This window comes from Tachysurus fulvidraco, chromosome 12 (assembly GCF_022655615.1).
Source record: "Tachysurus fulvidraco isolate hzauxx_2018 chromosome 12, HZAU_PFXX_2.0, whole genome shotgun sequence".
Taxonomy (NCBI): Eukaryota; Metazoa; Chordata; class Actinopteri; order Siluriformes; family Bagridae; genus Tachysurus; species Tachysurus fulvidraco.
The window spans coordinates 24,692,529-24,705,028 of record NC_062529.1 but is presented as its reverse complement, the minus strand read 5'-3'; the positions used below and the strand labels follow the sequence as shown (position 1 = coordinate 24,705,028).

Sequence of the window (12,500 nt, the reverse complement as noted above, 5' to 3'; positions counted from 1 at the left end):
CATGCAACTGATACTTCTATAACATACCTATGACATGCCTATGACATGACACTGACATGCTTATGACATGCCTATAACATGCAACTGATACTTCTATAACATACCTATGACATGCCCTATGACATGACACTGACACGCATATGACATGCCTATAACATGCAACTGAAACTTCTATAACATACCTATGACATGCCTATGACATGACACTGACATATTTATGACATACCTATAACATGCAACTGATACTTCTATAACATACCTATGACATGCCTATGACATGACACTGACACGTTTATGACATGCCTATGACAGGCATTCATCATGCCTATGACATGTTAGTAACATGCCTATGATTTGCCTTTGACATGTGTATGACATGCACAAGACACATCTCCGACATGCCTGACACGTCAATGATACGCCTCTGACATGTCTACCACAATGTCTCTGACAAGCCTGACATGCCAATGACACACCTACAGCACACTTATGGCATGCCTATGACATATTAACTATACCTCTATGACATCCCTATGCCACATTAATTATACCTCTATGACAAGCCTGACATGTCAATGACAAACCTACAGCATGCTTATGACACATTAACAATACCACTATAGCATGCGTATGACACATTAATTAAACTTCAATGGCAAACCTAACATGTCAACAATATACCTAAGGCACACCTATGTATGACATGCCTATGACACATTAATTACACCTCTATGAAGTTCCTATCACATGTCAATGGGACACCTACAGCACACGTATGACAGGCATGCCTATGACACATTAACTATACCTCTATGACATGCCTATCACACATTAATTATACCTCTATGACAAGCCTGATATGTAAGTGATACATCTACAGTACACCTATGGCATACCTCTGACACATTAACTATACCGCTATGGCACGCCTCTGACACATTAACTATACCGCTATGCCACGCCTATGACACATTAACTATACCGCTATGGCACGCCTATGACACATTAACTATACCACTATGGCACGAATATGACACATTTACTATACCGCTATGGCATGCATGACACATTAACTATACCTCAATGACATGCCTACGACACATTAATTACACTTCTATGACATTCCTATGACATGTCAATGATACACCTTGTTGTTTGTAGCCCTGAAAGCTGTGTATTTAAGTTGGCGTGTGTGAGTTGGGGGCCACAATTTCACACTCACGTGTATAATGGAATAATTGGTGCAGCTCAAGCTACATGAGCTGCAAGTCATCAAAGAGCTAAAACGCTTGGTTTGGTTTCCGTCAGCGTGTGGCTTAAACCTTTATGCTGAAAGCTATGTATCATTTCCTTTCTGATCAAAGAGATCTCATTCTTTAACCCCTGGTATTGTTCTCTCACTCTTTCTCTTCCTTTTCTCTTTCTCTCTCTCTCTCGCTTGCTTTGTGCAGGAGATGCAGATGGTTTGTGCACACGTCTGGTAAAACCGTGCCAGACGCGAATGCCACAGAAGCCGTGGTGGCAGGACGAGTGGGAGATTTCACGCGAGTCGCTCAATCTGGAGAGACGACTGGGACAGGGCCAGTTTGGAGAAGTCTGGATGGGTCAGTATTAACAAAACAAAACACAAACCACAGATTGTGTCTATCACAGATCTATCATAACAACTGGGTAATCGTCACTTATTGTCCTTCTGTAAAGAACGACCACTAAATGCCTTTTTAGCCTGGCTTCTTAGCATCCTCAGGTACATGAGAGTTAGTTAGCATCATTAAAGAGAAATTGCGTTCGGGATCTAATCTACGTCCAACTCTGGTCCCGTACCAGCTTCTCCATCTTGGATATGTTCTTTCCAGTTCTGCCCCATGCCAACATTCGGGGGAAGCTTGGCTTCAATGTTGACACTCGGTAAAAGCCATGTTTTCCCTTTCGGAAACAGTGAGATTGGGGAGGAGTTAAGAGGAAGGGGGCGTGGCTATAACAAGCAGTTAGTCTAAAGAGGTTTCTCAGCCAGTGATTGATTTAAGAACCTTTAAGAACCTTTATTTGTAAGTGTAAAAAAAGGTTGGTCTTTTATGCAATGGCGAAAGTTTGATTTTGACATTGGTGGGGACATAATTTATTTGACATTGGTGGGGACAACATTCCCCGTATTTTGTACATAAAACTGTTATAAGAATACCTTCTTCTTCACATACCGGTAACCTGCATAATCACGTCGCATATTGCTTCATATAACGGAATATAGCTGCAGCCGACCTCAACACATTAGCGAGAGAGACAAAGCCAATCAAACAGCGATGTGGGTTACAGAAGCGGGATTCATTGCAGGGGGTAAATCTGTTAACCGTTTGTGTTCCACTAGTTGCGTTATTTTTTACAGAACGCCGTTGTAAAATATTTTCATCTTCTTTAATGATTTCTGAATAAATGTTAAATGAAATAAGTAAAAAAAAGCACAAGACACAGACGGATATCAGTGGTTATGTATAAATATACATAGGCTTGGTCGAATTATTGCTAGGGACAATTGAGTGTTCCCTGGATATTGGTAGGGACATGTCCCTACCGTCCCTACCCAAATCGACGCCCTTGCTTTTATGAACCATCCTTTTTTACACTTACAAATAAAGGTTCTTAAACGGTCCTTTGTCAGGATGTATGGTTCTTCAAAGAACTTTTAACATCCATGGTATCTTTCTTTGTAGTTTGAAAGCTTCTTTAGACTGTTCATTATGGTACAGACTGTTGCACCTTTAAGGAATTAAATATCAGTTCTTATCAAGTCGTATCACGTTACTTCCATTGATGTCCGTCTCCCTGTAACGTTCCTGGCAGTCGTACACACCACAAAGCGGCTCGGGGTTTAATCTCACAGAGACCTGCTCTTTGAGGTTGGAGCTGTTTTGCCAAGCACTTATGAATGAACAAGTCGTAAATCAGATATTCACACCGTAAAGAAATACTGAGCACGGTCTGTCCGCTGGCAGGCCGCCTCGTCTCTGGGTGTTCTGCCATGTTAGTTTAAACGCCTCTCTGAATTTGTTGGTACTGGTCAGGAATCAACTTGAATCTCTGTCTCAGAGTTAAACCCTTTTTTGGAATCGAATGAATAAGCACCAGACATGAGGAAACGTGTCTTAAACTGAGCTCTGAGTAATTTGAGTGAATTTCCTTCGACGATATAAAGCGTTGAATGAGGATCGACACGCCTGGGAAACCAGAGGGTCTATTTTTTTTTCTCTTTAACACCAGGATTTGTTTTAATCCTATCAGTCATCCGCACACGAGAGGAATGTCTTTACATTCAATTCATCCTTTACTGTCGCCTCCGTCACCTACTGTCGGGTTCGCTTAGTAAGATTTATCAGATTTATCAATAATGAAATACAGATTATTAAAATTTTACAAGTAGGAAACTAACATTTCATGTGTTATTTGTTGTGCTTGATTAGCATCACATAGCTTTGTTAATTTGCTCATTTTAACAAGTTTAATAACGTCACAGCAAAGAAAATTCGAGTTATTTGTTTGTTTATAATGCAATTAATACTCAACAGCTCACAACGTCTTATAGTTTAAAAACGACAGAATCAAATCCTATATTAAACTTGTTAATTTAAAATTGAGGATTGACTTGAGGATCTCAGCTCTTAAGTTTTATTCACAATCGTGTTACGTTCCAGCGAACAGTGGACGTCACACATCACATACTGTAAGAGACAGATGTGTGGTTCACACCAGTGAGCTTTGTGTGTTCTGTGAAGCCTCACACGTCACTGATGCGACCCACATGTCATGCACGTTCCTGCTAAGTGGCTGAGGTCAAAATCAGAAAAAAATTATCGACCTAACCTGAATTAGCAAGCTCGGGCTAGCTGTGAAAAATTTTCGCTGAATTCTTTGGAATGATTGGAAATCTAACGTCAATATTATCAATTATCTTTCATTCATTAATCTTCTACCGCTTATCCGAACTTCTCGGGTCATGGGGAGCCTGTGCCTATCTCAGGCATCATCAGGCATCGAGGCAGGATACACCCTGGACGGAGTGCCAACCCATCACAGGGCACACACACACTCTCATTCACACACACACACACACACACACTACGGACAATTTTCCAGAGATGCCAATCAATCTACCATGCATGTCTTTGGACCGGGGGAGGAAACCGGAGTACCCGGAGGAAACCCCCGAGGCACGGGGAGAACATGCAAACTCCAAGGTGGAGGTGGGAATCGAACCCCAAACCCTGGAGGTGTGAGACGAACGTGCTAACCACTAAGCCACCGTGCTATCAATTATCAATTCTAGGGAAATTTATTAGGTTAGTTCAGTATTAAAGCTAATTTCAGTTTCTATATCGAAAGACTGAAAGCTTCAAATTACTCAGCAACTCATGAGACATTTATTTGTTAATTTAACAACTATCACATCGGGTCGACTCTAGGTTAATCGTTTATTGTTTATAAATTGTTTATATTCGATGAAGTGTTTATATCCGGCAATTTGCCGTAAACAGCTACGTACGCGAACGTCATATTAGCATTGTTTTGCTTCGTTCTCCTACAGTTTATTGATACATTTATCTATTAACACTTAAAACCAGTTGTATAAGATTATTTATTATTTATATGTTTTCATCAAGATTAACGCTTCATTACCTCATGGACTCTTAGTCTTAAGCGTTAGCTGTAATTTTTCACGTTTCTTTCTATCTATAATCCTGGAGACTTAACCATATTGTTTTATTTTGTATTGATTTTACTTTTGTCTCCCTGCTCAGGTTTGTATAATAATAGCCGGAGAGTGGCTATTAAGAGTCTGAAAGCGGGCACCATGTCCATCAGCGCCTTCCTGGCCGAGGCTAACCTGATGAAGAACCTGCAGCACCCGCGACTCGTGCGCCTCTTCGCTGTGGTCACGCAGGAACCCATCTATATCGTCACCGAGTACATGGAGAACGGTGAGAGAGAGAGAGAGAGAGAAAGAGAGAGAGAGAGAGAGAGAGAGAGAGAGAGAGAGAGAGAGAGAGAGAGAGAGAGAGAATGTGTATGCGAGAGAGAGGGAGAGAGAGAGTGTGTGAGAGAGAGAGAAAGTGAAAGAGAGAGAGTGAGAAAGAGTGTGTGGGTGTGTGTGTGTGTGTGAGAGAGAGAGAGAGAGAGAGAGAGAGAGAGGGATTGAGAGAGAGAGAGTGTAAGAGAGAGTGTGTGTGAGAGAGTGTGTGTGTGTGTGTGTGTGTGTGTGAGAGAGAGAGAGAGAGAGAGAGAGAGAGAGAGAGAGAGAGAGAGAGAGAGAGAGAGAGATTGAGAGAGAGAAAGAGAGAGTGAGAGTGTGTGTGAGAGAGTGTGTGTGTGTATGTGAGAGAGAGAGAGCGAGAGAGAGAGTGTAAGAGAGAGTGTGTGTGAGAGAGTGTGTGTGTGTGTGTGTGAGAGAGAGAGAGAGAAAGAGAGAGAGAGAGTGTGTGTGTGTGAGAGAGAGAGAGAGAGAGAGAGAGAGAGAGAGAGAGAGAGAGAGTGAGAGTGTGTGTGAGAGAGAGAGAGAGAGAGAGAGAGAGAGAGAGAGAGAGAGAGAGAGAGAGAGAGAGAGAGAAAGCTCAACTTTGTTCACTTTGCAGGATGCTAATATTTATTAGGTAAGGTTGCGAAATTGAGCTTAGGAAATATTTTTGTACTGGTGTGACATTTTTTATGAAAGTAAATGGAAAATTGAGATTAGCGATATTGATGAAATAAAACTGGAAGAATTTAGGTTAACGATATGTATCAGGCTAGTTCATGCTAACGTTCATGCTAATGTTCATGCTAACGTTCATGCTAACGTAGGTCAAGAGGCTATTCTTAGAGAAAAATTGGAAAATATTTTAACGTAAAGTCTAAAAATCTGTTAAAGTGAGAAATGACAAACTGCTGTTAGCGGAACTGATTAGCCGAACGTAATATTTAGCAGTTCGCTGTCATATCAACAACAGCTTCTTTAAATCAAAGCATCTTGCAAGAGCTCGCAGATAACGTATCATTCTTTGTTTCATAGCTGCACATAGCATGCGATAAGATTTCGCTCCTGATTAGCATCGTTAGCTTCCTTTCGGTCTGTTTAGCTGATACGTGTAGCTGCATGCATATGGCTTCTTTCCCAGGTTTATAAAGCACGGTATTATCTGGACTTCCATCTGGATTTAACGTCTTCACGGTTTTTGTTTGCTTTGTTTCAGCGTTTAAGAGATACCAGTCGTGAGTCTCACACAATTATCAGCCGGTTTCTTTGCTTTGTTCTGACGAGAACTCTTTTGTTAAACTCTTTTTTTTAAACAGGAAGCTGCGGTGTTTTGTTAAGGTCCATTTCCAGGACAGAGGCTGAGATTAGAGAGCTGTGTGTACATAAATCATGCACTGTTCTCTGTGTTGATCATTGAGGTTTAATTACAGTGTGTGTGTGTGTTTGTGGAAAAAGAGCAAAAGACAAAAAAATCGAGACAGAAAGTCCATTAAAAAAAGGTGTGTTAAAGACTTAATAGCTCACATGTCCTCTAGCTAGGGTAGGGCTCGAACTTATACGCCTCATAAACACTTATAACTCGACACCACCCTCACTCGTAGCACTCTCACACTGTACCAAATGAGATTGAATCAAAATCGTTTAACTTGATGTTAACTATTAGCAAAATCAGACAAATGTCCTTCGCCGCGCGCTATACAATTAAAATCGAACTGAAATCTAAAAGAGAAAGATTCTGGCTTAAAAAAGTAGCGTAATAGACTAAGATAGTTAAAAAAAAAAAACTTATATAAACGTTTTTGCTATTTATACTTAATATTTATCCTACATTTTAGTGTGAATAAGTATTGGCACCCTATGGGTTGTGGAAGACTTAGCCTATAGTCATTGGAGGCACATCACGATTGTGTCCTCAGTAAAATCTCAAGTTCTTGACCAGTAGGTGTTCATTTTTCCTCGCTGCCGAGTCGTATTAAAACCTTTCTGAAAACGTCCACACAAAGTTACAGCTTTAATTTGAGCCGATACCAAAGATTCGTCTGTAACTTTGATAAATGAGTCTTTAGACAAAACATCGCCCTATTAATGATTAGATATACTTTTTTATACTTATTTAGATTATATGGTGCTCCTGAGTAGACGTTTTTGTGAATGAGGTGTTGCTATGGAAACGATACAGTGTTATAACGAGTGTGTGAAAACATTTTATTTAATGATAATTCATGTAATTTAATGTTTACTGGGTTTGGTCTGTTATAGCAATAACATATTTTATACACACACACACACACACACACACACACACACACACACACACACACACCCACGTTTACACAAACCAAAATAACTGTGAGATAACGCAGCTCAGTCTATAAAAACTAACTTTAGTCATCAGTGTGTCATGTTTGGTCTGCGAAGGAATCATGGGAAATAAATTTCCAGTATTAAGTCTGGAAAAAATACCAACACCAACAACAAGAAGGAGTGTTCAGATGCACGTCTGTTAATGCTTCATTTCCTGTTACGAACGTGTGTGGTTCTGCAAAGACACATATTGGCTTCCTTTTTAAAAAAAAAAAAAAGCAACATATCACCTTGAAGGCATGTGTGTTTGTGTTGTTTAAGGCCGGATGAGGCTTGCAATGCTGTAGAAGCCTAAAAAAAAACAAACATCAAATATAGTGACACACATCGTATAGGTCATCTCTGAAAATAGCTACACTGAGTCTGACTACCGTGACTCACTGGACATCTACCTCTTTTCCTCTCTCTCTCTCTATCTTTGTGGTTTGTATGTAAATAGACCTCCAGGAAGTCCACTACTACCATCAATACTACTACACAAAAGCGATAGTGTGTGGTTTTATTATAAAACTTAACTCTAATGTTTTTGTTTAAATGCAAATCTTAACTCACCGATGTTTATTTCCCTTCCATTTAAAAGAGGGTATAAATAGTTCATTAATTATCCAATGAACGTTTAAACAACCATGGAACAACCTTTTTTTTTCTAGGACATTCCAAGTACATGGCTTGTTGTTAGTGAGAGGAAAATATTCATCAGGAATCTGGAGTTTTTGTGGAGCCACACGGTCCCCATCTCCACAGGGATATATATATATATATATATATATATATATAGGGTTCATAAAAAAAAAAAAAAAGTTTTTCTCGGAAGCCTTTCTGATAGAAAAGTACTTTATTGTAAGATTCTACATAATTCATTCAAAGGGACGACTTTTGTTTGTATGTTTGTGTTTGAATGGATCATATTTTAGATCCCAACAGCTTCTTTTAATACAAAACAAAGACTTCAATTATTATTCTGAATTTTTTTCTGAATGGTAATATACTATACTTTTCTTCCCAAATGGTGGATCTCAAAGCTTCTATGGCTCCACTTTTGATAAATATTATCAGGCGTTAAATAAAAGATAAATCAACTTTAAAGGTGCATTGCAGTGACATCTTAGAGATTGTATGTTATGTTGAAATCTACAGTTATAGAAGGGAAATGATTACAATGACACTGATTATGGGACAAAGTCTGGTTCCTCGTCTGGTTTCTTCCTCATATCATTTCAGGGAGTTTCTTCCTCACCACCGTACATAATCATTACTCCTAATTTTAAAATGTACGGTATATCCTGAATTCATAGATATATTTCAGTCGATCTGTACTGAACTGAATTATCAGTAGAACATCTAAGACTCACTTTAAAGGCGTGATTTATTTTATTTGAGTAAAAGCAGTATGGTGTTGTTGTAGTACCGTTCTCTGTCTGTCTGTGTATTTGTGTTTGATGACATGACATCTGATGAACTCGACCCGTTCTTGTACTTACGAGCCAGATTAGACAGTTGTGAGCGTTTTTTGTAGCTAACGTGCATGTCCGCTTTCTAAAACAATCGGGCCTGGTGTCTGTCCGTTCGCCGATTCACTTCTCTTTCGGGAGAGAAGTATTCACTTCTCTTCAGGGAAAAGTCCTTACAGGAATGAACATGACCTTTATCAAACACACACACACACAAAGACACATGGCCTGTAGACTAACTGCGGAAAGGGAGAGTCGGAATACCATGTTGTTATGAATGCTAAGCAACCATAAAACACTCACCGTGAGAGGAATTAACCTGTACATCCCATAATAATAACAACTTTCATCCACCCAAACAATATGAGGTTTCGTGTCTGAGAGAACGATCTCGATTATAACTAAGTGCAATACATTCGTTGGTTATATGGCTGCGGTTGATGTTCGTCAGCTCGGCTATCGTCATCTTTTGTTGCCTCATCATCCCGGTCTCTGTCTGCGTCTGATTAAATACAATCATAACATCCATTCTATTTGTGATTTTATTGCTAAAATAGAGCGTGAAAAGTCAGTAAAATAGATGGTAAATTAAGTTTAGCATTTCGTCTGTGTCGTATCTTCAGATTTTAGTCATTCATCTCAACGTTTATCAATTAACTACAAATTTTTATTAATCAAGATACAATTATAGTAATCAATGTACTGTACATTGGGTAAAGATTTGACTTCAATTCTTAATAATCAGCCTCAGATATGAGTAATTAGCTACAATTTTTTTATTACTCTAGATACACTTTTAGGAAGCAACTTCAATTTTCAATCTTCAAATTCTATATATTCAACCTCAATTTTAGTAATTAACTACAAAATTTTATTGCTCAAGATAAACTTTTAGTAAGCATCAAAGCAAATTTTTTTTTTTTTAGCAAACTACTACTAATAAACCTCATTAATATGCAAAAATTCCTCATTTTCTAGTAAAAAAACCCAAAACAAAACAGAAATTTTGAGTTATTTTCACTATATAGGCACAAACGTTAATGAACAATTACAGGCTGGTATATTTCAAAGCCAGGAGATTGTTTTTTGTAAATTTTTAATCTCAGTAAATAATAAAACCTGTTTTTTTTCAAAATGCTATGCCCAATGCGTGTGTGTGTGTGTGTGTGTGTGTGTGTGTGTGTGTGTGTGTGTGTGTGTGTGTGTGTGTGTGTGTGTGTGTGTGTGTGTGTGTAGCATCCTTTCGGTAGATCATATTTTGCCCTCTGCTAGTCAAAGGCATATCAAAAGTGTGAAATATTTACAAATGTATGGTTTTTTTCTCTGGAGGCCTAAAGAAATGCAATGCCCTATTTCTGTGTGTGTTTGTGTGTGCGTGTGTGTGTGTGGTGTGCGAGTGTGTGTTTTGGGTGCATTTTATGTGTGCATATTTGTGTCTGTATGTAAGTTCATTCTGCTGAAAAGGGCAAAAGTGTGACCTATTGCCCCACTAAATGTGGCCAGGTCAAGTCGGCCCTGGATGACTTGAGGAGTTTAACGAATACATGAGCTCAACAAAAATAGACAAAATTAATTTTACTTGCAAAGTTCATAATTTGGAACAATCCTGGAAAATTTCAGGCAAATATGTGGAAGGAAACCCAAGTTATGACACATTAAACTTTCCAGCCGGGTCAGATTGACCCGACTCTCACTTACACCTGAAAGTGAATAAATCAAAGAAATTCAGCTTTTTTAATGTTTACAGACTGCACTAATATGAACCTTTCAGACAACTTCAGGACAACGACCCTTTCTTTGCTTTTGTTTCGTTAGCTTCTAGAGAAAATATGAGACTGGTGAGGGAACGATTTCTTACAGCTGCCATAACGTAAGCGAGAAAAGGAACTTAAAGGCGGGGTCTCCGATTTTTGAAAGCCAATAATGACATCTGAAATCACCAAAACAAACACGCCCCTAACCCAAACGGGTCCCACCCCTGTATTGATAGCTCCGCCCACACATACGTACGTAACCCAGGCAACTAACAGAAAGAAATGTGTCTTTATCATAGCTGAAGGGAAGAACAATACGATTGTAGATAAACAAACAAGCAAAAATGACACACAAGCATAATGATGTAAAGGACAAAGGCATATATTAGTTCTGTGTAACAAAGCAAAACCAACGTTACTCACCTATCGAGAAGGAAAAAAGCGCCTCGGCGTCTTAAGTAAAGTCGGCCACATATTCACAGGTCGGAGTTTCCCGAGTCAATAACTCCTGAGCTAAACGCTGTTACTACACAAAACGCGGTTGTAGCTGCCTCTCTACATCACTACGATAGAAAAGAGGTGTTATTTGTGTAGTAACAGCGTTTAGCTCAGGAGTTATTGACTCGGGAAACTCCAACCTGTGAATATGTGGCCAACTTCCTGCTCCTTCAGTTCTCTCCAGCGCTGGAAAGCTGATCCTATATTAACACGTCCTACTTCTTGTCCTTATCGTAAGCCTTTCTTCTCTTTCTTTCTTTGTTTTTATCCTCCATGTCGATGTTAAAACCGCTTTCTGCTAACGTCACACATGCGCACTGAACACTCTCTCCGCCCATATCGACAAGCCCCGCCCCTTTCTGCTCATTGGCTACACGTTTGTTTTGATTTTTGTTTATTATCGGCCCGACTCTGTTTTCTGAAACACTTCTCAAAAATCTGAGACCCTGCCTTTAAAGGCTTCGCAGACGTTCTTAAGCATTATATGAAGCAATAAAGGGATGAGATGTACGACACGTCGATCTTTAATGAATAAGAAATTGCGATCGTTTTAAACTTGCTGTGGTATACTGTAAGAGGAGCAATCAGCTTCAAGGGATACTGTTACTGGAAACGAATCGACTCCACTTCGTTTCTTTTGTCAGTTGCTTCATCACTCCAGCTGCTTTTATGTAATCCTCAAAAACATACAATGGTCAAACCGTATTGTACAAATCTTGAATGGTTCAGTACATTAGCGCTCCCTGCTCTCATGCTGCACTCTGCATGATTAGAAACACGGTGTTCCTTTCACACACATACCGTATGTGTTGTCATGTGAATCCCAGCACATGCCGTTCTCCTCGAGAGCCCTCGCAACAAAAGCACTTTTATACTGAAGCGATGTGATAATCTTTTTTGTTTAGAATGGACAATCGGTGCTTGTGTTGCTGCTGTTGTTAGCCCTCTGGGTGTTGTCAGCTCTTCCAGGCCTTTTCTGACTCTCTCTCATCCATGTCCAACAATTATCACAAATTTCCAGAGAGTGATTTTAGCATTTAAAGCAAACCTGAGGTAAAAGGGCGGAGCTATTATTCTTGAAGTGAGGGGAAGAGCTACCATTTTTTTAGTGAAAGCATTGAGAGTGACAGTCACGGATTTCGGTCTTTTCTCCCGCTCTCCATCGTACATCGCATTTCTCACGCAGAAAAACATTTTGACTATTTATCATATATTTAATAAGCCGCAGCGCCCAAAACGTATCAGTCCGCTGTCTCTATGGAACCGGGCAGGAATCAAGCGCGTCTCCCCTGGAGTTCTTAGTCGAGCCTGACACTTGTCAGCCAATCAAAATAAAGAGGCTACACAACAGCCAATCAGAAAATAGTACTATTGTATCTGGGTAAGATTTAACTCAACAACCAATGAAAAAAAAAAAAAAACATTCATTAG

The 12,500-nt window shown here is 39.4% G+C and overlaps 1 protein-coding gene across 1 annotated transcript in view; it reads left to right on the top strand.

The window, feature by feature from the left end:
* Positions 1 to 12,500, top strand: part of lck (LCK proto-oncogene, Src family tyrosine kinase) — a 34,282-nt gene that overhangs the window by 14,885 nt on the left and 6,897 nt on the right. Inside the window, exons 8-9 of the mRNA XM_027144126.2 lie at positions 1,452 to 1,604; positions 4,791 to 4,970. Coding sequence (XP_026999927.1) covers positions 1,452 to 1,604; positions 4,791 to 4,970 — 333 coding nt within the window. The remainder of the gene's footprint in view (positions 1 to 1,451; positions 1,605 to 4,790; positions 4,971 to 12,500) is intronic.